General features: G+C 50.2%; 1 protein-coding gene across 1 annotated transcript in view; it reads right to left on the bottom strand.

Annotated features, from left to right (window-relative positions):
- Positions 1-818: 818 nt before the first annotated feature.
- LOC142563430 (lipase member K-like) overlaps positions 819-27,307 on the bottom strand; it is a 36,346-nt gene continuing 9,857 nt past the window's right edge. Inside the window, exons 4-9 of the mRNA XM_075673984.1 lie at positions 19,632-19,782; positions 15,385-15,477; positions 14,365-14,517; positions 9,165-9,236; positions 2,708-2,776; positions 819-1,083 (exon numbers count right to left, since the gene is read on the bottom strand). Coding sequence (XP_075530099.1) covers positions 829-1,083; positions 2,708-2,776; positions 9,165-9,236; positions 14,365-14,517; positions 15,385-15,477; positions 19,632-19,782 — 793 coding nt within the window. The 3' untranslated portion in view covers positions 819-828. The remainder of the gene's footprint in view (positions 1,084-2,707; positions 2,777-9,164; positions 9,237-14,364; positions 14,518-15,384; positions 15,478-19,631; positions 19,783-27,307) is intronic.

Below are 27,307 nucleotides of genomic sequence, written 5' to 3'. Positions count from 1 at the left end.
ACATACAGGAACTAAGGGAAGTTCCCCAAAAAAAACGTCGCAGTCTCGCCGAAAGGCGGAGCACCGATTGCAAAAGCAAAGTAGTAGACAGCTATAGGAAGTTAGGATAGTAGCTTTATCGGCCGTTCGCTTAACAAGCGACATAACAAGTATGGTGCCAGCGCGCACAAGCAAACATGAACACCTCGCACTCGATGAGCACGGACACTCGCTGTCAAAACGCTGGTGGGAGCAAGAGCGGCAGCAGCAGCGAGCGAAGTGACCTTCGCGCAGCCTACCGCTTCGACGCAGGAGCGGCGAGCACACAGCACGCACATAGGTATGAGCCGTCTGCGGATTGTTTTCAAGATTCAGCGCAAGCGATCGCGCGGCCGCCCCCCTCCCCTCCATCCCGCGCTGCCACCCCGCTTGCCTCCATATATGACGTGCGAGATTGAGCCACGATCATTAGTTCCCTTTACGCCCAGTCACGAAATGCGCAGTCGCTGCCGGAGCATAAAGCCGCTCAGCACCGCTCCCTCCCCGCCATCTCCCCTATGCCTATCACGCGACGGAAGTCGCCGCGTCTGCTCCGCTTTCTTCCTGCACGCGCTCCAGATTCAGCCGCGATCATCGCCTTCCCTCGCGTGCATGCACTCGCACATACAGTATACGACACGCGGCGACGGTGTTATCGCCCTTGGCCTTTATATGGAACATCACGGCGACGCCGACCACTGCGACAGAAATGCAGCTGGAGTGTCCATATAATTGCTATCGCAAGAACGTACTAACCGCGCTGCAACAACAATAAAGCTTTCGCGCATTGCTTCATACATCTGAGTCTTTTTACGGCCCGTATAACAGCATCCAGTAATTCATGAAATAAATTAGTGGCCTGTAGACGAACGCCGAAGCCTCGATACCTAAAATAAAGTCCATGTGCGTGAACTCCAAATCTGGAACAATGTAGTCGAGCACGACATTCGGCAGTATTTGTCGAAGTGTGGAAACATCCTCAGGGTTGGCGAAGAAGTCCTTGTGAGCACTGAAGAGCGCCACTGGCGCTCTGATCTTCGAGAAGTCGTAGGCCGGGCTGTCCACCTTTAGAAATTACACGAAAGAAGGAATTAGCCTACGAATAAGCACACACAGTAATCCCGCAGTTAAGCATTACAAATAAAATGTACTTGTACAGGGTCGCCCACTCTTAACAAGAACATGGCGCAGCGCAGCCACGCGGCGCCGTGTTGTTGTTAACAGTGGACGACCCTGTACATAGTAACTATGCACTAATCTGAACCGCTGTATTTAAGGAGAAAAGATGACTTCTTATCGAATTCTGTGACATTACGGTATAAATTGGCGACGTTTAGAGTTTGGGGAGTTTCCGTGCATTTTGAACAGCTTTCATAAAAGATCTAATTTTCGCGCTGTAATTTTGTATCCGCTCTGGCGTGCCTTTAAAGGCCCAGTTAACAAGCATCGCCAATTGTTCCAGAAATCTGCTGTGTCATGGCTTGTGTATCCGTGAATTCGAGAGTGGCGTCGCTGTTTTCGTCCTTTAAAATTATTTTTGTCTCTAATACATTTGTGGTCACAATAATGGCGTTTGTATTTATTTTTAGGATTTCCTTCGAAGCAGCCATACTGTGCATGGCGCATAATGTGAAGTGCACATTTCCACGCATTACCTCCTTTTTGACGTGCTCTGCGGACTCCTTTAAATCCTGTAATATTTCACGCGCGCACCTGCCTTCTGACAGAGTGTGTGAAGAATGATGATGAAACAACGCGAAGGGCGTACGAAAAGAAAATATACGGCAAGACGGAGTGCTGTTGCTCGTTTCTTCTTTTTATGTCTATCTTTCGCGCTGTTTCATGCACTCACCATAACGCTCGACCGGATACCATTACATTTGCTGCGTAAAGTTTGCTTTTTCTATAGCAGTACAGCGTGCACATAACTTCTACGAGCTTCGGAAGACAGCAGGCTACCTTTAACGTAAGAAATTCAAGTACGTAGATGACTATTGTTGAGCTGTGTCTCTTCCTGTGGTTTATTGCTTTCCAAATTAAACATCAGATGTTTTTATGTTAAACTGACACGGAAATGCTTGTTCTCCTATCGCGGGTTCTTTTGTTGAATCTAAATGTGAAATGCATTAACCTATACTTTTTATCCGCTTTTCCCGCACCCAAAATACAAAGGCTACGCTAAAATCGTTTTGTCTATGTCTAAGGAAAGAGGTGGATGGCGATTCTAATTAGCTTATTACTATTTTTGTAAACCTCATCGGAAAAGAACAGAAAGACAGTATATGAAGTTGCATCGGTAATACTTTCTTGCGCTCATATTCATGATATTGGTCTGAATTCTCCCCACAATAACGACTACATTTTTCGTCAGAAATATTACTCAAAATAAATGAGAATTAACTTCTTTCAGCCTTGCAGCTAGCATCCGAGTGCACATTCTCGCTACACCACTTTCTGTGACAGTCACCATGATATTTAAAATATATTCCATCGGTGGCTGAAATCAAGTGGTTAGAGTACGCCAAGGGCTTGCGCAGACATGAATGCAGTGAACGCGTTAATATTCAATAATTTTCTGGTTCAGCCAATTGTATTCTACAGCTGTATGGCAATTTATTTACCAGTGTTTAGAATCTCGCGTCTGAAACAGCTAAACACAATTAAAGACAATAGGAAGACTTTCTCTTACCGTACCATAGTGGTACAAGTTGCGGAGAGGCCCGTAATTGTATTTCACGAAGTTCCTGGCTCGGATGATCTGAGCAAAGAAAACAGAAAAAGTCGATTTCACTAGAGCTTCTTGTAGTTAAAAATTCAAATTAAATTGTGGGGTTTTACGTGCCAAAACCACTTTCTGATTATGAGGCACGCCGTAGTGGAGGGCTCCGGAAATTTCGACCACCTGTGGTTCTTTAACGTGCACCTAAATCTAAGTACACGGGTGTTTTCGCATTTCGCCCCCATCGAAATGCAGCCGCCGTGGCCGGGTTACGATCCCGCGACCTCGTGCTCAGCAGCCCAACACCATAGCCACTGAGCAACCACGGCGGGTCTTCTTGTAGTTGTCGCTACAGAGTTTCTGGCCAGCAAGAATGTTACTAAATCTCAAAGTGCCCCGGAAAGCCCGGTTCCGAAGCATCGCGGAGCTAATTACGTTGCTCCGTGGTTGCTCATCAACGTGGGTGTGTACCTTTCATATGTACGACAGCTGTCTCCAAGACTCACGGCCGTATCAGCGAATGTCGCACCACTCGAAGCTCCTTCCGACATGGAAGTGTAGCTTCGTTGCATTGAACGAGAAGAATAAGGAAAGCTACGAGCCCCACCGACGCACTTAGACTCAACGCAGGCCAACGCAGGCCGCTTACAAGATACGGTGGGGCCACCACGCGTAGCCGCCACATGCGCAGTTGCAGCCAGAGAACGCCGCCCCCGTGTCTCCCCTCCCCCCGGCGCTAGCAACGTTGGGTGCCTGGCTCACGACGGGAGAACGTTGCCCTTCCTGGCCGGCTTCGTCTCTTTCGCGCGGGTGTGATTGAACCTAAAACCCCTTAAACTTCGTAAAGTAGTGACACTCTCCACGTTCTCCTTCACTGCTCCTCGTTTCTCCTCTCTTTAACACTCCCCTCCTCGACCGTGGCGCCGCCTACACCGCTCGAGCGTAGCAAATGGCGCCAACATACGCTCCTCGCCACTCTGTAGACGATTCCCTAGCAAAAATGGCGCTGAAGCACGGCGCGAGGGCCCACGTGATGCCTTTAGGCCAATAGCGACGCGGCGTCGGCCAGAGCACGCGAGGAAGAGGCACACTCTTCATAGCGGGGCGCTACTTTACGAAGTTTAAGGGGTTTTAATTGAACCGCGATCGTCGGCTCCCCTCGCACGCTTTCACTTGCACATACAGCGTTGGGTGCGCGGCGACGGTGTTATCGCCCTTGGGCTTTATACGCAACCTCACGGCGATGGCGACGACAATGGCGGTAACCCGCTTGGAGCTTCCATATAATTGCTATCACAATAAAGAAAGAAAATATCAACCTAGTGCCGACACTAAAGAAGCCAAGGTGCAGGTACATGGCTGCTCAAACGATTCGATGAATAAATGCTCATTATGTGTCTCTATTCTCTATTTTTCTCATGCTTAATGTGCACATAATTCATATCTTATTCTAACGGTATCTCGTGCGCAAATACGGCGATGCCTGTGGGGTCTCCTTGGCCATCATGCAACGTTGGAGACGTTTGTTGTATACTTCAGAATTCTCAGCAGACACGTGTCTGTATTTGGCGAATCGCTTCCTCCAGGGCCTCGAATGACTGCTTGACGTTCAGCGGCTCCTGGCGCGCACGATACAAACCACGCATTTGGGCTAAACGGGCCTCAATAGCGTCGGCCGTCTTGGCGTGGTTGATGTCTGTTTTACGCGTGTTGGTGCTCTCTTTGGCCCGCCGAACGCACGCAGCCTCTGTGCACTTGGTTTTCCTCCCTTCGGTGTCTACAGCTGCCTTTCGATGCAGCGACATGTTGACGTTACGAATCCCTCAGGGAGCAATTTGTAGCCTGGCATCTTCAGCGTGCCAGGCAGCGGTCAGAGAAGTCGTATGCGTCACGCCGGCGACGCCAGAATCGCCGAAGAGTAGCCCCTGTAGGGCCAGAACACGATAGACTCGAACAGGATGAGCTGAGCGCATACTCCGGAACCCAGCGACCAGTCGCCAGCTTCCCTGAGCTGCCAAGACGCGTTCGCGTGCATGTAGCGTGTGTGTTACGGGGTCTTCAAAGTGTAAATATATCTGTGCCCGCAACATCCAAGTACAGAACATCATCGGGGCGTCACTGCGTCATATACGGATGTGCAAATAACTAGCTAAAACGAAGCAGATTGCAGAGCACCGTTCGCGAGGAACACGATGTACGTCGAGAGCTGTGCCGCTGTGGCATATTCAGCCGTGCATGTCCTTTTGTCTCGGTATGTGTGTATCTGTGCGTGTCTCTCTATGTGTATGTGTCTGTCTACGGGCCTCGATTACACAAAGGCCTGAGGTGGGCTTCGTACAGCGGCTTTCGCCATAGAAATCCGCACCTGATTCACAAGTAAATGCCGCGAAAGTGTTCGCACCGCTACAAAGTTCTCACGCTCGTGACAATCGAACTCATGCGTAACAGATTGAATTCCGTGCGCTGGCATCAGTGGCCACGAGATTTCCCGATACCTTTCAGCAACTATTCGAAACCTTTACGTGTGAAAGCTGGTTTGTGTTGCTCATCGTAACTGCTGGCCAGAAGGCAAGAGCGGCGATGTTTCTTAAAAAAGTATGCATACATTGTACAGTAGATCGGACACGGTTGAACTAATGTTAATTCATCTTTCCGCCGTCCCGAGAAAAAAAAACGGACACATCTGAACAACCGCGCACGTGCGCTACGCTTATTCGCACCTACGGCATGCCGCCTGTTTTCAAGGTGCGGGCCGCGAGATTTTTCCAGGCGCAACGCGGAGGTAAAGTGTATCGCGTACTGCAAGGCTTTTACTAGTTCATGACATATCGCCAGACGTGCAAATCAAAGCGGAATAGCCGCAGAAGCAATGTTTCCGCATGCAAAGGTAACGCGGACATACCCGAACGATCCACTCCGTCTGCAGACGTTGCGCTTGCCGCAGCCATTCCGATTTGCAGCACAATCTTGCCGAGAAGCTGAAGTTCACTAACTAAATTCGCTAGCTAAAATTCACCATCCCGTCCTTCGTGAGAACCTCAAAGAAATGTCAAAGCGCAAGCAGCGCAAGCACTGCGTCTACCTGCGGTCGCCTCGCTTGGCAGCTCGGGGCCGTTGGAGCACCAGGTGGCGCCACCACGCTTTGAAAATGGCGCTACTCAATTTTTTTCTGTGTTCTCGTCTATAGTTCGCGCGTTCTACCGGTTGAACCTAACCTGCAGCGGTGCGGCGATGAGTTGCTGCCTCAGCGCATGCGCGCAAGTGTCTGGTGGGCGAGCGCGTTCGTTTGGCGAAGGCGTAAACTCAGCACGCTCTCTTAGTGCACCCGATCTGTAGGCCAGCGTACTGCCGGTCCGCCAAGCTAGCGCGCGATGCGCTCTGGTCTAACGGCTTCAGCGTGAGATAAGGCGTGTTCTACTCCCTCGTTGGTCGACCTGAAGCATGTCGAATGTCGCCGGTCAGGCACACTGCAACAGACGGTAGATTAGATGAGCGTCCACTTTTCGCCGGCCTAAGGGAACTGCGCCGCGCTAACGTTGGAGCGTAGAGAAAAAAAATCAACGAGAGGGGACGCTCGGCGAAAACTGGCAACAGGAAAGATGTGACGCTAGTAGTAGTGCCGTCCGTTAGCTGCCGCAAGCATCGGGGGAAAAAACTGGGTGCCCTTCCACTCTGGAAGAAGGGTGACTCGGAAAGGGGAACTGCACCTCCGCCGCGGGTCGGCCCGGTATTCCACAATTCTCGGGATTAATCCACGTATGTGGAATGTTTAACGCCTGCGTCACCTCCGCCGCGGGTCGGCCTGACATTGTACTATCTTCAGGATCGCCCCATGTATGTGGAGTGCTTAACACCTGCGTCATCTCCGACGTGTGTCGGCTCGGCATTGCACTATCTTCGGGATTTTTTTCTACACGCGGACACGATAGTGGGCTAAGTAGCCCTTAACAGCTTCGCTCTAAAAGAATGTGAAATGAAGTTAGCAGACATTGTTTTATTTTATTTTTATTCTGTCCCGCAAAAGCTAAAAAGGCTTGCGTATAAATGAAGTTATACTTCCCGACTTACTTTTCTTGAGTCACCTAGCAACAAGCTAATTGCACTTCAGACGCGCCACCGAAGTGAGCGACGTCGCCTGCGAACGTGAAGTTCGCTTGTTTGGTGACCAGTCTGTTTTTATTTATAATTTTTTTAGAGATGTAGCCTGGTTTATTGGGCTCCCGGCGTGTGCTTGCATTCCTTCTGCAGTTCGACACGGCACCACTGCACTATTGGACTACGGCAAGGTGAGAAATTTTGTTTGACAGTCTGCGACGCATTCGAAGCAAATTAAGGCTTACGGCACAAAACCTAGACTTGTGACAAAATCAGCGAAAACAGGTCGGCCGTCCTTGCCCAGCTAATTTGGGTTAATAACTCGTCCTGTGGGGTGTTTGCGACGCTTCATATGCGCCCCAATGTTATTACACGTTATTTCGGTAATATTTGGGCATGCTCGCCGCACCCGGCTTTGTGACGCGGTTAGCGAAAGCAGCTCGGCCGTGTGACGCATTTAGTTTCGTGCGCACTGAATCTTCCGGGTACATGCTCGTGACGCTTTCTGTGAGCCCCAACATTATTGTAATTAATTTTGGCACATTTTTGGGTACTTATGACGCATGCTGGCTGCACAGGACGCTGCGACGCAGCGAAAAGCAGCTCGGCCGTGGTGACAAAGTTTAGCATGTACTGAACCTCAATGGGATAAGCTTGTGACGGTTTTTCTGGCCCCGCAACAACAAACACCTGTTTTCGGTACTGACGCTTGTCGAAAATGCGACGAGCGATTGCCAGGAGTCATAACACTGAAGTGTTGCTTGCGCCGGCAGAACGCGCAAAAGATAACGCCGAGGAGCTCAAAATCCACCCCGAAATTTCTGTCTTTTGAACGACTGAAAACCTGCTTTGCACCCGCGCATTTGTCTTGAGTGTGAGTAGAAGGCATTCTGCGAGCGTCTAGCATGGTGGGGCTGAAAGCCTGTGTTGTGGCCACCTCTGTGTGCGTACCGTACTATCGGGTCGGCTGAGGTCGAATTGCTTTGGAAACGCGCAGTCGCCCGCGTATCTGTGTCATTAAAGTGCAGGAAATAATGCCCGGGAACAGAGGAATTCTTGAAAATGGGATTTTTTTCATATTTTCTAATATTGTTTTGGATGAGTCGGGTATTTTCTACGCCGTGTATGTAGAAGAGAAATGCTTTTGATTGTAATGCCGCCAATTCACCACTTTCGCAGGTTCCCCTCTACATCCCTCAAGGTGTTAATACCAAAATAACACATGCTTATATTTTACTTTTTTCAACTGATGCCATCCGGTGGAACTTTGTACGGGAGCTACTGCTACTTACCTGGTCCCACAACGCTGTATGACGGCATAGAAACCCTGGAACGAGCATTTATATAGAGCAAAAAACACATTTCCTCATTTCACGAGGCGTCTGCCCTCTATGTAATGAAATTTCACGTGACGCAGATTCGATAGAGGTTTGTAAAGATCGTACGCGATCATTTTTACTCAATAATGAAGCTATTCTGCACCAAGACCGCGCGCAATTCAGCAGTAGAAGAAAAAGAAACACCTAATGCCGCGCCAATGAGTGCAGCCGGGGTAACGCGTTCCAGCTAACATTCAAAACGCGTGCGCCCAAAACCGACACCGGAACTGTGGTTCCGGTATTAATGCCGACAGCTTGGTGCACTATACAGTCAGTTCGGCCTCTGGGCTCTATAAGAGTATCCGCTCTTGTTGAATGTCTCTCTCTATGGTTGGAGCATAACCATCGTTCACGTCGATACGGCTTCAAGGCCGGCCACTGAGTAGAAATCACTGAGGCCGGCGAGCCACTTTTGCCTCCGCGCACTAAAGGATGAAATCGCGCATCCGCTTTCATCCTTTAGAGCCCGGAGGCAAATCTTCATATGACGTTTACAAGTAACCTAACCTACTGTTGCTTTCTAGAAGTGGTTGGAATATGCCCAAATCCCTGATACGCCAAATCCGTCTGAAGTCGGCTAAGAAGACCTTTGATTAACAAAAAAAAATAGTTTAAAGCTGCAGTATACCTGTATTAGCGGTACCGTATTACAGTATTCCTTCGCACGCTGCTTCGTCTTCCTTGAATGAAATATATGATGTACAGTCAAGTACATTTCTAAATGGTAATACGGCATACCTCCAACTCGGATACTGCTATTAGATTTCGCTAAATTAGCGCGAGTTCTCGATCCTTCAAGACTAAACAACGCTTTAGTATGTTTATACGTGTTACAGAGAAAATCACTCTTTCAGTTCCACATAAGGGATTCACTGCTGATGTTGGCGTTTTAAGTTTATCACAAATTTATTCCCTCATTAGATATGAGATGACTTATGAGTATTTGCACCGACCTGTGCGAACTGCTCCACGTTGCGTTTGGAAGCACCCGAGGGTAGATGACTAGTGTAGACTGCCAACCGCGACTGCGAAGAAGCAAAGAACGCACATCCACTGAGTCACACCATCCCCGAAATATGGTTAATGTAGCGACCTTATCTGCATCAGCAGTCTGCAACTGAACTTCGCTAACAAACTTGAAATCCTAGTATTACGGGTGATAATAATATAGGAATGCGCGACTTGGTTTCGATAGATAATTTTAAACGCCCCAAGAAAAACGGGACAATGCAAAAGACCGGACGCACAATTAAAAAAGAAAAATCTGAGATTTTACGCGCCAAAACCACCATCTGATTATGGTGTACGCCGTAGTGGGAGACTCCAAATTAATTTTGACCCCCTGGGTTTCTTTAACGTGCACCCAGTACACTGGGGTATTTGCATTTCACCCCTACCAATATTCTGCCACAGCGGCCGGCGCACTGTTTCGGAGTGCGCATATATGCATCTGGCCTTTTTAACGCGACAGCGTCAAGGGCCCCATGTCACAGAAAATCTGCGGTCAGTGTCGACGGAGTTGCACCTGAGCGAAAATTTGCGTGTATACGTGGGTATACACGCGAATTACACGCCATATACACGCCACGGCTTGCTATATGACATACAGTATATGCGGGCTTTATTGCTCCACCCTTGTATCACTAAAGTTGCTCATACTTTGTCTTGCATTCTTGACAATGTTATTCCTCGGAATTTTGAGGATGACAGGCACAAACAAATGTCATGAAGCATAACACCGACATCGCAAGGCTTTTATGTTAAATCTTCTCAGATTTAAATATTAAACCAGCGAAACAATAACATAAACTTGAAAATGATGTAATTTTTCTGGCGGGGCTGTGCACAACCTCAGCCCGTGCAAGAGGCCGCGTGTCTGCCACAAAGCTCGCCTTCGTACATAGTATTTGCCACCAGCGTTTCCCGGTAAGCGTTACGGCTACATAAGCTGCAGTTGCCGGGAAGCATGAGAAGCAGTCAGGGATCTTTGAAGGATATCCCGTTCCTCTCAGAAAAGCGAAGCTTAAGCGTCCTCCAAATTTTCATTGCTTGGTGCTTTTTGTGCCACTTAAAATTGTGCAATAACCTGATTCATGGCCTAAGTCCCGTAGTGGGCCGAGCCATATCACGTGGGATAAATCAACCGAACAGCCCGATTTAGGCTAAAGGGTGTTAAAGACAGACCTAATCATGTCGTGCAGTTCGTTAACGAATGGGACTGTGAGAAGAGGGGCGGTAACAGACGCCAATAATTATTTTTGCTAGGAAAATTCAGCGACAATTCAAACGGTTTCCAACTCACTTGGAATATGAATGCGGTATGATGGGAGTTCTTTCGAAATGGCAAGCAATACACCACCGCTTATCCGCGATCCTCGACACAGCGATGCAGAGAAAATTGAGTAACTGAAGAAAAGCTCGTTATTCACTCTGGCCGCAGCAATGTTTCTCTTAATACGAGCACGTGTGCTTTGGCACATGGTGCAGCTGCAGATAGGAGTATCAACCTGTTTGTCCAAACCTGGTCACCAGTATTATTCAGGCGTTGCTTGGTCTTCACGATTCCCGGGTGCAATTCATGGGCTAGTTGAACGGATGTAGCTGCCAGCTTGGCTGGGACTACAACACGTTCCGAGCGCATAAGTAGACCATGTGTTATTAACAGTTCCTGCTGGACCTTATAGTAAGGCGTTAGTTCAACTGTGGAACTTTTCTTGGTTGGCCACGCTGTCTGAGCAAAATGCGCATGTGGTTGGAGCTTGCAATCCTTGGCTGTAGGAAATCGAAGGTCATTGATGTGAACTGATGATGTTATCAGGGACATTATTTCCTCTTCAGTTCTAAGGCCATCTTCTGTGTCTGTACGTCTGTACAGACACAGACGTGTGTGAGCACATTTGTACTGTACTGTGAAGTTTTAACGTAGAAACCGAGCAGTCCACGTTGTGATGCGAAGTGGTCGTTGTCTCGTGCTTTGTGCCGAAAGCAGATACTAAGGCCTGGAGATCTGTTACCAAACTAAATGGTAGACCTCAGAGGTAAATGTGCCATTTCTCGCACACCCATAGGCAGGCCTGAGTCTCACACTCTCCTCCCGAGTACTTCCGCTCCGTCTCTGTCAGTGTTCGGGATGCAAATTCAGCAGTTCGTATGTGTGGGTTGTCAGCTTGCTATATTACTGCACCCAAGCCATACGCAGACGCATTTGTGGCCACAATAACAGGGAGCAGCAGGTCGAACATTATCAGTACTTTTCCCGATGCAAGGAGCTTCTTTACCTTTGTAAAGCTCTTTCAGCAACGACATCTCATTCAAAATGAACGTCCTTGCGATATAGCCTACGCATGTGTTTTCTGTCTTCAGCAAGATGGGGGATAAACTTATCATAATAGCCTACGACACCCAGAAATGAACGCAACATGTCTGCGTCTGAGGAGGAGGCAGCCTGAATAATTTCGTCAATTTTAGCTTGAAGGGGAACTGTTCCTTCCGCACTGACGCGATGTCCAAGGGATGATAGCTCCGGTACATTAAAGATGTACTTGTCACTGAGTTTGAGTCCAGGTTCGGTAGAACTTGCTCCGAGTTCCTCAAGTGCCCTGTCACAGTCCTATCAATGGTGATCACATCGTGTAGGTATCAGAGGACTCCCCCTGCAGCCGAGCAGGGCCGCTGTCATGAGTTGGTGGAATGCGGCTGGAGCCGATGCAAGCACGAAGCACACTCTCGAAAGGAAAACGGCCATCTCGCGTAATGAAAGCACTGATGTCTCTGCTGTCGGAGTCAAGTAGGACCTGGTAAATGGCAGAGGCCAAATCGAGCTTTGAGAAGCGGCGTGCTTTATTCAGAGAATGCAGTAGCTCTTCCGTATGAGGCAGGAAAAAGCTGTCTACTACAAGTGCTTCATTGGGCTCTCTCAGGTAAATGCAGAGGCGGATGCTGTCGTCTTTCTTGCGGTCTACAACGGTAGGCGAGATCGAGTCAGAGGCATTAACCCTTTCAATTACATCAAAAAGAAGGCGCTGAAGCTGGTTACTAACTGGCTTCCGCAGGGAAAATGGCAAAAGTCTCAGCCTCTGCACAACCAGAGGGACTGACGACATCATCTTGACCTCGCTCTGGACGCCCTTGGCCAGTCCAACGCCTGGTGAAAGCAAATGGGAAAACTTTGCCCATAACAAAACTGTCATACCGAACTTCCGGGGTAGTTGGAGAAGTATGGGAGAGGCCTTTTCCCTGTAGTGGGCGTAACCAGGCTGATGATGATGATGATGACCGAAATTCGGTGGACCTGGAGGCACCTAGTTCATTGCCTGTATAAGCAACCGCAACTGCTCTTTAGCTCATGGCTTTGAAACTTCGGCAGCCGTGTGCAGGCAGCGCAGCTGTGTGCCCACAATATGCATTCCTAAGGCGTGCACAGCATCCAGTCCAAGAATAGAAGTCTCTCAGGTGGTGACATGAACTGCTATCACGGCCATTTCTTCTTTGAACGAGATGCTGACTTTAAACTTGCCCAGTACAGGGATCTCTTGGCGTTGAAAGTCCCACAACGTAAGGTTAGAGCTGGTCAACTGTATTCTGCCTTCAAACATGCTTCGGAATTCGTTTCCCCCATAACTGACACAGCTGAATTCGTGTCGGCCAAGAACTTTACAACGCGCGGTTGTGAAGTGGAGGTGATTTGCGCTGCTACCACGTTAATCTACACGCCCGTGCGCTTGCCTCCGTGCACATTAAGAATGCTAATGACACTTGATGCATTTTGCTCAGGAATTATCTTGTGGACGTGAATCGGGCAAGGTGCTTGTGCGCTGCGGTAGCTACGGCAGACTTGCATGTAGTGACGATGGCCGCCGCTTGTGAAGCAGGTTCTAGCGCGAGCGCGGCATGCGGATGGCTCGCAAACTGCTGTGGCACAATTACTGCGGGCCTTCGCATTTGCGCTGCACAACAACGGCAGCAGGCGTGTCTGAACTTGGCGGGCGAGCTTGACGAGCCCGCAGTAAGCCGGACCGGCTCTGGCTAGGGGGGCGTGTGTCGTTGTTTCTGAAACGGCGGCTATCTTCGGTGCTGCGTCCGAAAGCGTCACGCTAGTGTGGCTGTTCCTGTATGATGCGCAGAACGATGTTAACAAAGGCTTCCGACTCGGGATGAGCTTTCTCACGAAGTAACGCAATTTCAACGCCACGGTGGAGCGTCAACATGTCGCCCTTTAAGAGCAGTCGTGATAGTAACGGCGATGATACAACGCCAGTGACGAACTGCTCGCAGATGTTTTCGTTGGTTTGCTCGGTGAAATTGCAATAGGCTGCCAGTTCTCGAAGCGCGATCGCGAATTCTTCGGGGATGGACTCGCCGTGTAGGTGACGGCACTCACGGAAGTGGTGTCGTTCTAGTAGTACGTTTCGTGTGTCTGCGAAATGTCGTGCCAGGGTGTCTGGGGCCGAGTCATTAAGTTTGGAGTACTCGTCGATACAGTGTCTTGCTTGGAGACCGCGACATGATCTTTAGATTCACCTGCTGAAGCAGCTTCGGTAATCAATGGCTCGGTTGTCGGTAACTGGGGCGTGGTTGGTGGTGGCAGCGCATCGAAAATGCATAGTCCTTCCGGGCCTAAGCAGTGTAGCAGAAGTGCTCGACAGTGGGTCGCAGACAAGTCGGCTGCTCCACACGCGAAAAGGAAATTCTCGAAGAAGTGTATCCAACGCAACCATGGTATGGCTAGAATACCCGGGGCGGCGATGAAAGGTGTCGGCAGTGACTATACGGCGGAAGCCATCCCTGCATGCTCCGACCCTCGTCGCCAGATTGCCCTATTGCCGCGCAGCGCGATCGAGAACAAGGTACTCACATCAAGCCATGCCACGCATGACCAGTTTATTCAAGCGTGCGCTGACATATATATGCAATCAAATGTAGCGCCATCTCTTGATGGCTTGTTAGATGCACACAATCTAAGGGCGCCTAGTGTCTCCCTTCGACACTACGCTGCTACCCGACTGAGTCGCCGTGTTAACCCTCTCCTGCATGTTCTCTTTTCAAGGGTTGGTTAGCGCGCGAGTCTGTGCTTCCCATACCTCATTAGCTGGCAGTACAAATTCAAATTGCCCACTACCAAGTGCCTTCTCTCGTGCCCATTACTGCGCTCACCTGGTTGAGCTGGTTGAGGTTGACGCCGAAGAGGAAGAAAGTTGGAAGCGCACAGACGTAGCGCAGCGGCGACTCGCACACGGCGTAAGTGGCTCGGCGCAGCCACTGCGGTCGCACGAGCAGCCGACCTTGGTTAGCAACGATGGCCGACGCCTGCAGGACGAGATGCCCTGAACATCGACTCGCACGTTTACCACTCTCGGTTAGCATTCATAGTCTTGGTGATAATTTTACAACTTCCAAAAATGTTTCTCACCGCGGACGCCCGATTTGTCGCACAGTGAACATTTATTTAACATTTATTCCAGTCGTACTTTCGAACGCATGCAACAGGCCCCCTTACATATGTCGCCACCACCGCATCGCCGCACTCGCCTCTTGCGGTTTCTTCCGCATGTGTTTACGGCCATTGAGTTTCGTCGGCACAGCGTGCCCGCTCTCGGCCGTATAGCATGGACCCGTCAAATCTGACCCCGGAAGCAGGCCAGATTTGATGCTTTTGATGCTTTATGTTTTCTTATTAATTGTTCTGCATTGACCAAATGCTCAATTTTTTCGTATTTTGTCAGTTTCAGTTGACACAAACATGACCTCCTCTTTTGCTGCGACGCTTACTTAAAACATCTAAGCACCGCACCCTGTGTCATCGCCCAAACAACTCTTTGCAAAGTGTCCTTCAGCACAAAGTAAAGCGGTTTGTTTCGAAGAATTCCAGTTCGCCCGTAGGTGACGGGTATTACTTTCACTGGATACCGCAGCGAAAATGCCTTGCCGGCAGACCGGCAAAAAGAAAAAATAATGGAAGCATGTGCATGAACTAACGTGTACGACGTTCGCCTAACTACCTCTCTGGGAAGAAAACGTGGCTAATAATGGAAAGCAACGAGTCAAAAAGATGAACAAGAAAGTGTGACCGTGTAATTTAGCAGGGCTGTTATTCTGCAGCAAGACGTACACTGTGGAGATTAATGGATACCGCGTACGACGATGACATGATGGTCAAGAAGGTGATTGTCTTACCGTAAGAATTGGTGAGATCGGGACGAGAAAGCGCGCTGGGCTTCGGATGAATGTCATGTTCGCAACAGGTGCAAGAGCAGCAAGCAAAAGTATCTGAAACAAGAGAGAGAGAGAGAGAGAGAGATGCAAGCAGCACGTTCATTCCCTATGTCATGCTGATACCCGAGACACAATACTAAATTTAAAGATAATTCCTCGTATACGCAGTACACAAATTCAGGAGTTTTTACCCTTTGTACTAAACAAGCCCTTCCTATAGTTTCTCGTCGTGAAAAAATTCAATGACTCACAGCCAGTCCTTGTCTACCGGCGACACCAGGCCGATCTGATGAATAAAAGAAAACTTTTTTCTGGGACTCGCAAAGTGGATGATTCAGAAGTGTTATAAATTCTTCAAGTGGCGAAGCTATGGGTCATGAAGCAGAAAATTCAGCGGCGTTGTCGAAGATGGTACAAAAGTCACCTGGTCACAGAGACGCGCTCGTTCCACTGATTGCGCGTTCGTCGTCTTCTTCCACAGCTGGCTCCCACGTCGATCATCATGCCAGCGTTCAGTCATCTGCCCCTCCATCTTCGAAGGCACTGATCGCACCGGCCCACTGCCAGTCGGTCCGGCGATTTCGGTGAGTTCTGTCGTACTCTCCGATGGATGAACCTTTGACTTCAATTGCCCACTCAGTAGCTGCGGCCGGCTTCTTTGGACATCCATGCAAGTACGCGAACGAGCTCGTGGCACGGGACGGGAGAAAGGATAAAGGGCAACGTGAATACAATACCATTACGTTCCGTAAAAAGCGCCGTCACTGGGAAGACGTCACAATGCTTTCGCATTCATCCACGTAGGGATACCTAAGTGCCCTTGACTTCTTCTTCCAAGCTCAAAGAACCAGCATGTGTTGCCTTATTAAACCGGTACACTTGCAGAGCTAATGGTAGTATGTGCACTAACGCTACTTTTGTATTGTATTAGTGCTGTAGTGCGGGCTTGCGATGTTGTATGCGCAGAACTTTCTTTTTTCGACAAAAGCACACGGGCTTGCAGATTAACAGCCGAAATTGGCACAAACATTCACAAAGTTTTCATTTCCGCGGCTGGAGTTCGTATTCTACTGCAAAGAAGCTGGTGTGCCTCCATTTGGCTTTATATTTCCGTCTATTCACACTATGTATGAGTCTCTGGGAGCGTCAGCTGATCGTTTAGCTCGGATGCCACGGCCCTAAGATACCAAGCTCTTGAAGTTGAAACCATAATGTATCTGGTCGTGCGACTTATGTAATGCCTAACCAGGAAACTCAATGCATAGCACTCTTAAAGAGTTTGCTTTCAGAGAGTAGCAACTAAGTAGTGAAGCAGTACTTGGCGACTTGGCGCAACATCTGATTCCAATGATAACCACGATGCTGATAACTAGAGGCGAAAAGAAATAGAGAACTTTTCAAAGTTGGCTCACCCACTTACAAAACTAACAAGGGAAGACGTACCTTTCATGTGGAAAAGCTAGCAAGACGCCTTTGACGAATTAAGCAAGCGCATGTGAACTTCTACAATCCTTGCCCATTTTGAAGAGACAGCCGACGTTGAAGTTCACTCCGATGCGAGTAACGTCGGCGTCAGTGTAGTATTAGTATAGTGGGAAAACGGCCAGGAGAAAGTCATAGCTTATGCCAACCGTAAGCTCTCGAAAGTAGAGGCAAACTACTCGGCATCCAAGAAAGAGTGTCTCACAGTCATTTGGGCAATAAGTAAATTTCCACCCTACTCCTATGGTAGACTATTTAGAGCAATCAGTGATCACCATTCGCTTTGCTGGCTGGCGAATCTCAAGGATCCATCAGGGCCACTAGCAAGATGAAGCCTTAGGCTGCAAGGCTTATTACTGTCCTATGAAGATCCGGGAGGAAACACACCAATGTCGACTGCCTCTCACGCGCAGCAGTCTAGACAACTGTGTCAGAAGAAGAAGACTTCCGGTTCCTTGCCAACGTTGACGCGTCACAAATTGTTCAACAACAACGAGATGACCCGAAATTGCGACTACTCATACAGCGACCGGTGGGACTGGACATTCAACTCCCGCGCATTTCCTCTACAGGGCTCACCTCGTTCTGTCTGCGAGGAAGTCTCCTCTAGAAGCGAAATTTGGAGCACAGTGAGGAAAAGTTTTTACTTGGCGCACCCACATCTATGCGAGAAGACATTTTGCATGCATGTAACAATGAACTGACGTGTGTAAAAATAGGCGTGAGTCATACGTTTGCCAGGATTCACCTAAAATACTACTGGCTCAAGTTATTAGAATCAGTGCAGCACTATGTCAAGACGAATGTCAAAGGCGCAAGACTCCATCTATAAAACCGGCAGGCGTTCTCCAGCCAAAGATCCACCAAAAGCCCCATTCTAACAAGTCAATATCAAGCTCCTTTGAGCGTTCCAAGCATCATCATTACGCAAAAAGTGGATAGTTGTGGCCACAGATTACCTGACCCATTACGCAGAAACATGTTTCCTGTTCAGTGCAACAGCTGCCGAACTTGCAAAATTCTTTGTCAACAATATGGTACTCAGGCATGGCGCCCCCACCGTCATTACTACTGATAGTGGAACAGTCTTTACTACGGATCTAATCCAGTCCTTAATGCGAATGACTCATACTGATCATAGAGGAACTACGGCGCATCATCCTCAGACAAACGCTTTAACTGAACTCCTCAAGGAAACACAGGCTGACATGACTTCAATCTGTGTCTACGTTCAACATAGTCTGTGGGATGAAATTTTGCCCTATATCACCTTTGCATATAGTACGGCCGTTCAAGAAACAGCACGAGTCGCACCGTCTGAATTTCTATTCGGCCGAACAGTAACCACAACTTTAGGTGCTATGTTGCCTTTAGATCAAGAAAACAACACCGACCTAGAGGATTTCTTCGAAAATGCAGAGGAAGCACGACAGATGGCAAGGTACCGAATACGCCGCCAACAACGCGCCGGCTCCAGCCCGTACAACTAGCGACGTAGTAAAGCTCGTTATCAGCCCGGTGACAAGGTGTCGATATGGAGCCTAGTGCGACGCCCTAGGCTGTCTGAAAAGCTTCTCCGCCGATACTTGGGCCCTTGCGAAAGCATCCGTAGTATAAGCGACGTAACTTACGAAGTGACATCCGCTGAATAGGAGAGCCCAAGACGCCGCCATTCCACGGGAGTTTTACATGCTGCCCGCATGAAACCCTACCGCTAGAGGTCATGAAAGGAAAAAAGGAAATCGACAGGAACCTGTACTTTCTCCCAGGCATCGGGCCGATGCGCTAACGAGGGGGTAATGCCGCGATGACTTGGCCACGTTCAAGTAGCGTGCTCATCGCCCTTCGTATTGGACACTGTACGCGCCGTGCCATGGTGTAGTTCAGTAACAGCAGGCAGCTATAATCGTGGTACGGGTAGGTGGTTGGACCCGGCTCGCATGCGCCACGCGCACGAGCGATCACGCGAGGAGGAAGTAGAAGACAGTTCGACGGCAGTCTGGAACGCTACTGACGGGCGCTTCCACGACAGCAGTGACTTTTCGATTTGTGGGCATATGTTCGCCCTTATAAGCATTGACACGTGGACTTATTTATCTTTCACATGTGAGCACTTTTCACAGTCGAACAAATCTTATCGCTCAGCGCGGGACATTTACGGAAAGTAAAACTACCGCTTTTTGGTATAGTAACCTGAGTTACTATAGGCCAGTGCGAATAGTACGCGTTTCGTTCCATTCGCTTCGGACGCGCCTTCCCTTTGTTAATTTCTTTGCTCAATTTACGTGGGACACCCTGTATATGTTGTGACTGCCCGCAGCGCAGCCTACCGCTCAAGCGTGAACCCAGCGCTGCGTTCGATAAGCAAATATTTACCAATACCCAGGGCGAAATAGTTGTATACATTGCAGGCTTTCACCGTAACTGCTTGTTCACCACCACATACCGTGTATTCGAAGAGTCACCAAGTCACTGCCCAGCGTCTGGGCGCAAAGTCGACGGTGTTCATAACGCCGCTGCAGTTTAGCGTCTGCGGCATTCCGCATCTGGGCACGATCCCTCATTGCCGATTACTGATCGTGGTACAAAATTTACGATTACGATTCATAGGGAAGCGCAATACAAGAATACATGTATATGAGATGTCAGTGCACGGGTTAACGTTTACGATTTTAGTCTATGTCGTTCAGTGAACCTGTCAGTGAGTCCAACTTCGACTTGCTTACTTTGTTGTTGTAGTGTGGCTTGTCGGCCAGCATCGCCCACGCGGCCGCGCTTCCCTGGGAGAATCCCACCAAGAATAGCTGCGGCCAGCCCGTGTGGTCCAACACGTAGTCCACCAGGGCAGGTAGGTCCAGCAGCCCCACTTCATCCAGGCTGAAAGCAGAGAGCGAAATGATAGGTTAGATACGCGGGAAGTTCCAGAAAAAGAGCATTGGCAAGCAGTTATAGCGAGCGAGACATTATCTTCAGAGACTAATCGTAAATCGTGTCTTGTGGAGACTGAAAATATTGCATTATGGCTAACGCAATATGTTTTTGTAAATTATTTGCAGCTTCAGTGTGATGTCCACCTTCAGTCCACCGTTTAAGCAGTGCACCTCTAGCGGGTCTAGGCGGCTGACGTTACTGTGCGCGAAGCTAAGTTTATTCAACTTAAAACATTACCTAATTCACAAAACTATGCGTCTTTACAAGTTCAAACAACCGTGATTGATAAAAAAGGCGGCAAGAATCGCGATCTTATTCTAACCAAACGCTCGACCACAGTTCCCAGCCTTTGACATAACTTTATTGAGGCCTCGCTTATCCGCCTGTCAATCTCTTGTGCAATACTTGCCTAAAATACTGTTCGGTAGAGATGGTCTCTACGTTTCGCCACAATGGTCGTTTCGATAAAACGTGGCCTAATTTAGTGTTACAAAGTCGGCTCAGTAACTCGAAATTCCTAGCTATCCGCTCTGGCGGCGAAAAATCCCCATACATTCTATTGCTTGTGCTTCTATAGACAAATCAACAATTTTCGCTGTGCGTTGCCGCCGTTCCTTCGATTTCACATCACATGTGTAGGGGATAGACCCGACTTTAACCATACCCTATAAAGGGAAAGTTGCACCATCTAATTGTCCCGCAATTTTAGCGTCACTAGCGGGCGCTGAAGAAATATCAAAGGCGATGACTGAACAAAAGCACCTGGAGAGAGAACAAGGGAACTAAGCGCAATATCGTTTGATACGTAAATGACTGTTTCCATGCACGAACCTTTCACGGCAATGAATGTCGTTTTAATGGAACTACCCATGCAAAAAACGCGCAGTTTGTTCATCGATTGACCAGCGTGAATGCAACTATTCTACACGGCGCACGACATCGACACACATGAATGCGACGAAGACATTCGCGATTACAGAATCGCATCAGACAGAAAGCGGTTAATGTGAAAGATGTGGTCAAATTTCTCAGAACTGAGAGGGATGCTAATCCGCCCCATCACCGTTAGGGTAAGCGAGCGATGCTGCATGAGATGCTGCAGAGCGAACGCACTGAGTGATGGTTAAAATCGACGAGCTAGTTTCACTGGCCTTGTAGACACCAAACAGGCGCAAGTACGACATTCCAATTACATGATGCAAAATATACTTAAGTGTACATTAGTGCTGAAAACTAAACACCTTGAAGCCGCGGCTATATGAAGCCGTAAATAATCATTCCGATCTGCGGTTAGAGCCGCCGACGTAAAATGTATCAGCGGTTATGATACCACCGTGACTAGGTTCCGCGTGCAAAGTGTAGTCCAGGGGTGCAATAACACAAAGCTGTTCCAAACTTTTCTATTGCAATTAAGCAATCAGCCCTCCGCTATTGGTCAAAACCTTTTTGCACCACTCCCCTTTCACCTGTCTGTCACGCGACGCCACGAAAACCGTGATAGCTCCCCATCTGATATGACGTGTACACACTGATTATGCATGATAGGACCGAACAAACGAAAAATAGGTATATCTCAGCGGACACCTTTCTGCCATTAGATCTCGGCTATTGGCCAAAGGTTTACGGGCTGCACCCACTTCGCCTGCCTGTCACGCGACGTCACAAAACCAGGAAAACACACCGCGCCAAAGTGACGTGTACGCGTTCAAGATTCATTAATATGTCGAACAAAACTGAATTTATTTCGGAATAGCCACAAGTTGCCCCGTTCCGAAAGGAATATAAGATGGCTCAATGCGTCAGCACAGCGCGTCAGCACAATGCATCAGCATTCGAATGCGCATGCGAATGAAAACGCATGCGAACGCGCATCGGCTTCCATCGGCTTCCGTCGGTTTCCTCGTGGCGCGGGTGAGGTGGAAAGGGCAGGGAGCAAAAGTGAAGTGACTGACGTCACAAGTCGAGAAGAGCAACGGAGGAGGAAGAGTAGGTGAGAAGGCATGTGAAAGAACGAGAGGATGCGTGGCGTGGGATGCGAGCTTACAGACTGCCAGGGAACGGGAGGGAATCGTGTTGTGGCGCGCTTGCGTGGACTTCGAAGATAACCGGATATCCTGTGGTGTTCGAACAATTCGGACACATATTGTGAAGGTGCACGCGTTTGAGCACAGTTTAATATGAATGCAGTGCCGTCAACAGGGCGGTATTGAAAGGTCGCGAAAGAAAAGCAAAAGCAATGCGACGGTGACGACAGCTCGACCCACAGGAAGTCCGTAAGGCTCGTTTGGCTGCATCAGCTTAATCGAAGCGGGCAAAGCGGGCTACAGAGTCAGGGAAAGAAGAATAATACCAGTAATTTAGTAGACAAAGTTACATAGAAGCAGTGTACAAATCAGGCTTGCCAAAGCCACATAGGACTTGAGCGGCAGTACCTGGCAGGCAGCAGACAGAACCGACAGTAATTGCAATTAACGCAGTTTTCAAATTTGAATAGTCAATATAGAAAAACGTAAAGAAAGAAAAGGAAAGATATCTAACCAAAGTAAAGCACCGAAAGAATGAGCACTTCTCTGTAGCGACTAATAGTCAGTTTGCTTGAGTGCCTATTGTATTTAGTTTAAACGCGCAGGGTATTTTGAGGTAACTTATTAAAATTTACAGGAACATAGTCTGCTACTCGCTTGTCATATATTCTGCAACATCTGGGAGCGCGGTGAGGATCCTCAGGCTGCAAACAACGTGAAGAAAGGTACTTGACCTTGCAGTTACTTTCCCATAAAAGTCTACAGACAAATGTTTTCCTTAGTAGGTGATTAAAGTCCGGCATAAATAAGGTATTGAAAATGTCACTTTTGACACTAAGGTTTGATTCACAGCTGATTGGATTGAACAAACTTTAATAAAGGTCCTGCAGGACGCACATCAGCGCGCAGTGGGCGTCTCCCACGCAGGGACCGGCAGGAAGTACCTGGCGGCCCCTGCGCGTGCCTGCTGGACGGCCCATTGCTGGCACTGTAGGAGCTGGCTTCGTAGGGTCTTCTCCCAGTTGTCGTAGGTAGAGTCGGGCGGAGCGTTTCTGCACTCCCAGAGCACGTGTGCGAGTGTCGCCGTGACCCCGCACGAGGGGCATGCATCGTCGGGGTAGACGTCCGGGTAGATGATATTTAATGTAGCGGGCTTGGGATAGGTATGGTGTTTGTAACAAGCCTAGCGTTAGCGCCTGCGGCCTGTTTCGTTTGGGGTCCGGTGGTGCAAAGAGACATCGTCCCAAGCAAAAGTGCCAAGTGGCTTCGTTGTACGTTACTGGGGCGTCCCTGGTCGCCTCCAACTCACCGAGACGCGGTTGCCCGGGTGTGACGGCGAGGTCGGTAAGCGCGCGCTCAGCGTCGTGGGCTGGCTCGTTGAGGTTGGGCGGGCGCCCGGGAGCCGACGCAGGTGGGCGGGAAACCAGATGACGGTGTAGTGCTTCAGGTTGCTCGGATCAGTGCCGCGGAGGACGCGTAACGCCTGGTCGGAGACGACTGATCTCTCGCACGCTTTGATGGCCGGTCTCGAGTGTGTGTGTGAGTCGCTGCTTGTCTTGCGCTTGTCGTCGAGCATTGCCAGGGCTATGGCCACTTGCTGCGCCACCTCGGGGTCGCGTGTGAGTACCGCAGCGACGTTTAGGGTCCGCTGCGAGGACGAGACCGCTACCGCGGCAAAGGCTCGGTTGCATCGGTAGGCGGCGGCGTCCACAAAAGCGACCTCGTCTGCTTTCTTGTTTATGTGTTTGTGGAATGCGGTCGCCCGGGCTAGGCGCCTGCCTCGATTGCGTTCTGCATGTACGTTTCGCGGAATGGGTGCGATCGTGATCAGGTCGCGGAGCTCGCGAGGAATCGGCGTAAACTCCGGTGGATCCTGGGTTTTCGGTAGGAAGTAGCCGAGCTCGCGCAAGATGTGATAGCCCGTCTTGGTCATTGTCAGTGGTATCATCTGCGCTCTCTCCTGAGCCTCTGCGATCTCTTCGAGCGTATTGTGCACCCCGAGTTCCACAAGTCGATACGTCGGCGTCGTGATCGGGAGCCCAAGGGCCCGCTTCACTACCTTTCGGATGAGTGTATTGAGCTTGTCTCGCTCCGAATGTTTCTACATGTGCATTGCTCCGACGTAGGTAAAGTGACGTAGGACGAACGCGTGTACCAGGCACAGCACATTGTCTTCTTTGAGGCCGTGGTGACGATTGGCCACTCTGCGTACGAGTCGTATCGCGTTGTCCGCCTTAGTCGTCAGCTTGTGGACCGTTTGGATGTTTCATCCTCCCGCCTCGATTATCATTCCCAGTAGTGGGATGGAGTCAACCCTGGGGGTTGGGCGACCGTCTGGTGCAGACGATGATGTTGCGCTCGGTCGGAGGTTTCCACCCTTATAGGCCCTTAGCCTTGTCGTTTTGGACAATACAACAACAGCTCCGATTTAGCGGAGGAGCCCTTGAGACCCGTGCGGTCGATGTAGGACTCGGCGGTTTCGACTGCCTCCTGCAGGGCGGATTCAATAATGTCGTCCGACCCCGTGGAACCCCAGATGGTGATGTCGTCCTCGTATGCCTTATGGTTAAGGCTTTGTATCTTTGAGAGGCGTTCGGAGGGCCCGATCATCACAAGGCTGAACAGCGTCGGCGAGAGGACAAAGCCCTAGGGGGTGCCATGCAGTCCGAGCTCGACTTCTTCCGACGTGAGGTCTCCGGCACGGAGCACGGCCTTGCGACAGGTTAGAAAGGAGCGTACGAACTCGTAGAACCGGCGCCCGGCTCTACGTCCGCGATCGCCTTAACTATTGCCGAGTGCTTGATGTTGTCCAACGCCTTCTCCAGGTCAAGGCCGAGTATGGTGCGGGTGCCCCAAGTGGCCCCGGCGTCTATGATCTGGTGTTTCAGGAGTAGCATCGTATCCTGCGTCGAGAGTCCGGGTCGGAAGCCGATTATGTGGTGTGTGAAACAGTCCTGGTCTTCGAGACACCGACCGACTCTGTTGAGTACGTCATGCTCGGCCACTTTACTCACGCACGACGTGACGAGATGGCGCGAAGGTTATCGACGACAGGCACCTTGCCCGGTTTTGGAATGAGGATAGTGTGGGCGAGTTTCCAGGCGTCCGGTAACTCGCCCCGCCCCACACGTCATTGAAGGCGCCTGGGAGGTACACGACCGAGGGGTCGTCTACGTTTCACAGGAGCTTGTTGGTTATGCCATCAGGGCCTGTGGTGCAACGGCCGTTCAGTTCGTGGAGAGCCCGGCGTACCTCTTCGACGGAAAATTTGGCGTCGAGGAAGGTGTTGTCGGTACCTGTTTATTCGGGATCTAGGGTCGGTGGGCCTGTGGGTATCGGCAGGTACTTATGCACAACGGTCTTGACTATGTTATCTGGCGAAGCAGTGCTTTTGACCTGGTGAACGACTTTGGCGAGCGAGTGGCGCTGGTTCGTGCAGGTGTTGGTGTCGTAGAGCAGGTGTTTGAGGAGGTTCCACGTTTTCCCCTTGCGGACTTGTCCGCCGACCGTGTTACAGACCTCATCCCACTGCTGTTTGGATATGGTGCTGCGGTGTTCCGTTACGTTCTTCTTCAGTTTTGCAATGCGTTTGCGGAGCCCGCGGTTGAGACGCTGGCTCTTCAATCGTGACAGTAGAGACTGGCCTCGAGCAAGTGGGCGAGGCGGCTGTCCATCTTCTCGGTTGGCGTATTCGTGCTGAATGTTCGCGTGGCCTTACCGACGTCGGCCTTGAGCTGAGTCGTGAGGCGCGAGTCTTGCGAAAGAGGTCCCGGTCGACCCACGTGAACTACTTGGGCTTCCTGACGATGGTGGGTAAGTGCACGGCCTGTATGAGATGGTCGCTGCCCAGATCCTCCACAAGATTGAACCAGCGGGCATCGACTGTGTTCTTTACGAAGCAAAGATCCGGGGTGGTGTCTCTGTGCGTGGACGTGCCGATGCGGGTAGGGAACACCTTGTCCGTCATTAGGGTGAGATCCAAGTCGTTCGCATGCTGCCACAGCGCTGTACCCTTGGGGGTGCCATACACGTAACCCCAGGTGCGATGCGCAGCGTTAAAGTCGCCAGCTATCAAGACCGGGTTTGAGCCTGCAAGACGGATGGCTCTCTGGAATAGGCGTCGGGAACGTTGACTTGTCTGGCGCTGCTGTACATGCAGAGGATGTACACACTTTGTCGGGACGCGTCGCTTGGGAGAATCTCAGTCTTCACGTTGTCCACCTCGGACGTGCCGAGGTCGTGCGCGAGGCAGGTGAGCTTTATGGAGAATAACGTGGCGGTACCACGTCATCCCGCAAGGCCGGGTAACCACTGGTAATCGATGAACGTGACGGTGTGTGTGAGAGTTTCTTGCAGTAGGATTACGTGGGGCTCGGCATTATGGCTGCGTAAGTATTGCTGCAGGGTGGTTTTCCGCGCAGTGAAACTGCTGCAGTTTCAATGCCAGATGCGGAACACTTCATCTGGCCTGGCCATCTATGGTTGTGGGGGTCGCGTGTGGGGGTGGATTGGGCGCGCGGTGTTGTGGCGAGGCCGGCTTACCAGCAGCAATGGCGGAGGCTACGATGTTTTCGAGATAATGTTCGACTGTGCGCCACCGATTACCGTGGGCCGTCAGAGTGGACTGTACGTGGGCCATATTCTCTCCGAGAAAGTGGAGGCTCTCTTTATTTGCCGACAACGCACTTTTAATCTCGCCTAACTCGGGTTCTAGTTCTGGCAGGGCGCGAGTGACGGCGCGTTTCTTGAGTGCGCTCTCGCCGCCGCGCTACCAGCCCTAACAGGATGCGGCGGTGGTGACGGGGCTACTGCCTTGGCGGCGCTCTCGGCGGCGGGCATAAGGGCTGCGCCCGCGCCCCTGTCCTTTTGTAGTTCGGCAATGGCGGCCATAAGTTTGAGGATTGTTTCTTTCATAGAAGCGTTTTCTCGTTTAGGTAACGCTATCTCGGAGGTGTTAGTGTGTGTGTCGTGCTCTGGGAGCTAGCCCGACCTTACCTGTGATGTGGTGTCATTTCTTCTTCCCGGGACAACGCCTGTCCAGGTGAGGGCGCCTCGTTTCTTGTTGCTTGGCACATGGCACTCTGCCAGCCTTGATCCGGGGTGATTTCCTTCAGGGCAACGTCCTCCCGGGCCACTTGGTATTCCATATCTGAGCACAAAAATTGCCGCCCAAGCGGTGGCGGCGACGACGTGGAAGAGAGAGGAACGTGCCAGAAGCAGCGCCGCGCTAGCGTGCAATCGCCACGTCGGATTAGAGGCTCCCCTCGTTAGGGCTAGCGAGGCGGCGGCCGAGCGACGATGGTAAAACTGCTGTAGGAGGTGGAGATAAACACTCGCAGTGTCCAGGAAAGTGTCCACAGAATCCTTGCATCTTCACGAAGCCGTTGTGCACAAAATTTCCGTGAAATCGTAAAAAATCTCCACGAAAAGAAAGGACATTCATAGCT

Source organism: Dermacentor variabilis, chromosome 11 (genome assembly GCF_050947875.1).
Source record: "Dermacentor variabilis isolate Ectoservices chromosome 11, ASM5094787v1, whole genome shotgun sequence".
Classification (NCBI taxonomy): domain Eukaryota; kingdom Metazoa; phylum Arthropoda; class Arachnida; order Ixodida; family Ixodidae; genus Dermacentor; species Dermacentor variabilis.
This window is presented reverse-complemented; position numbering and strand designations above follow the sequence as displayed.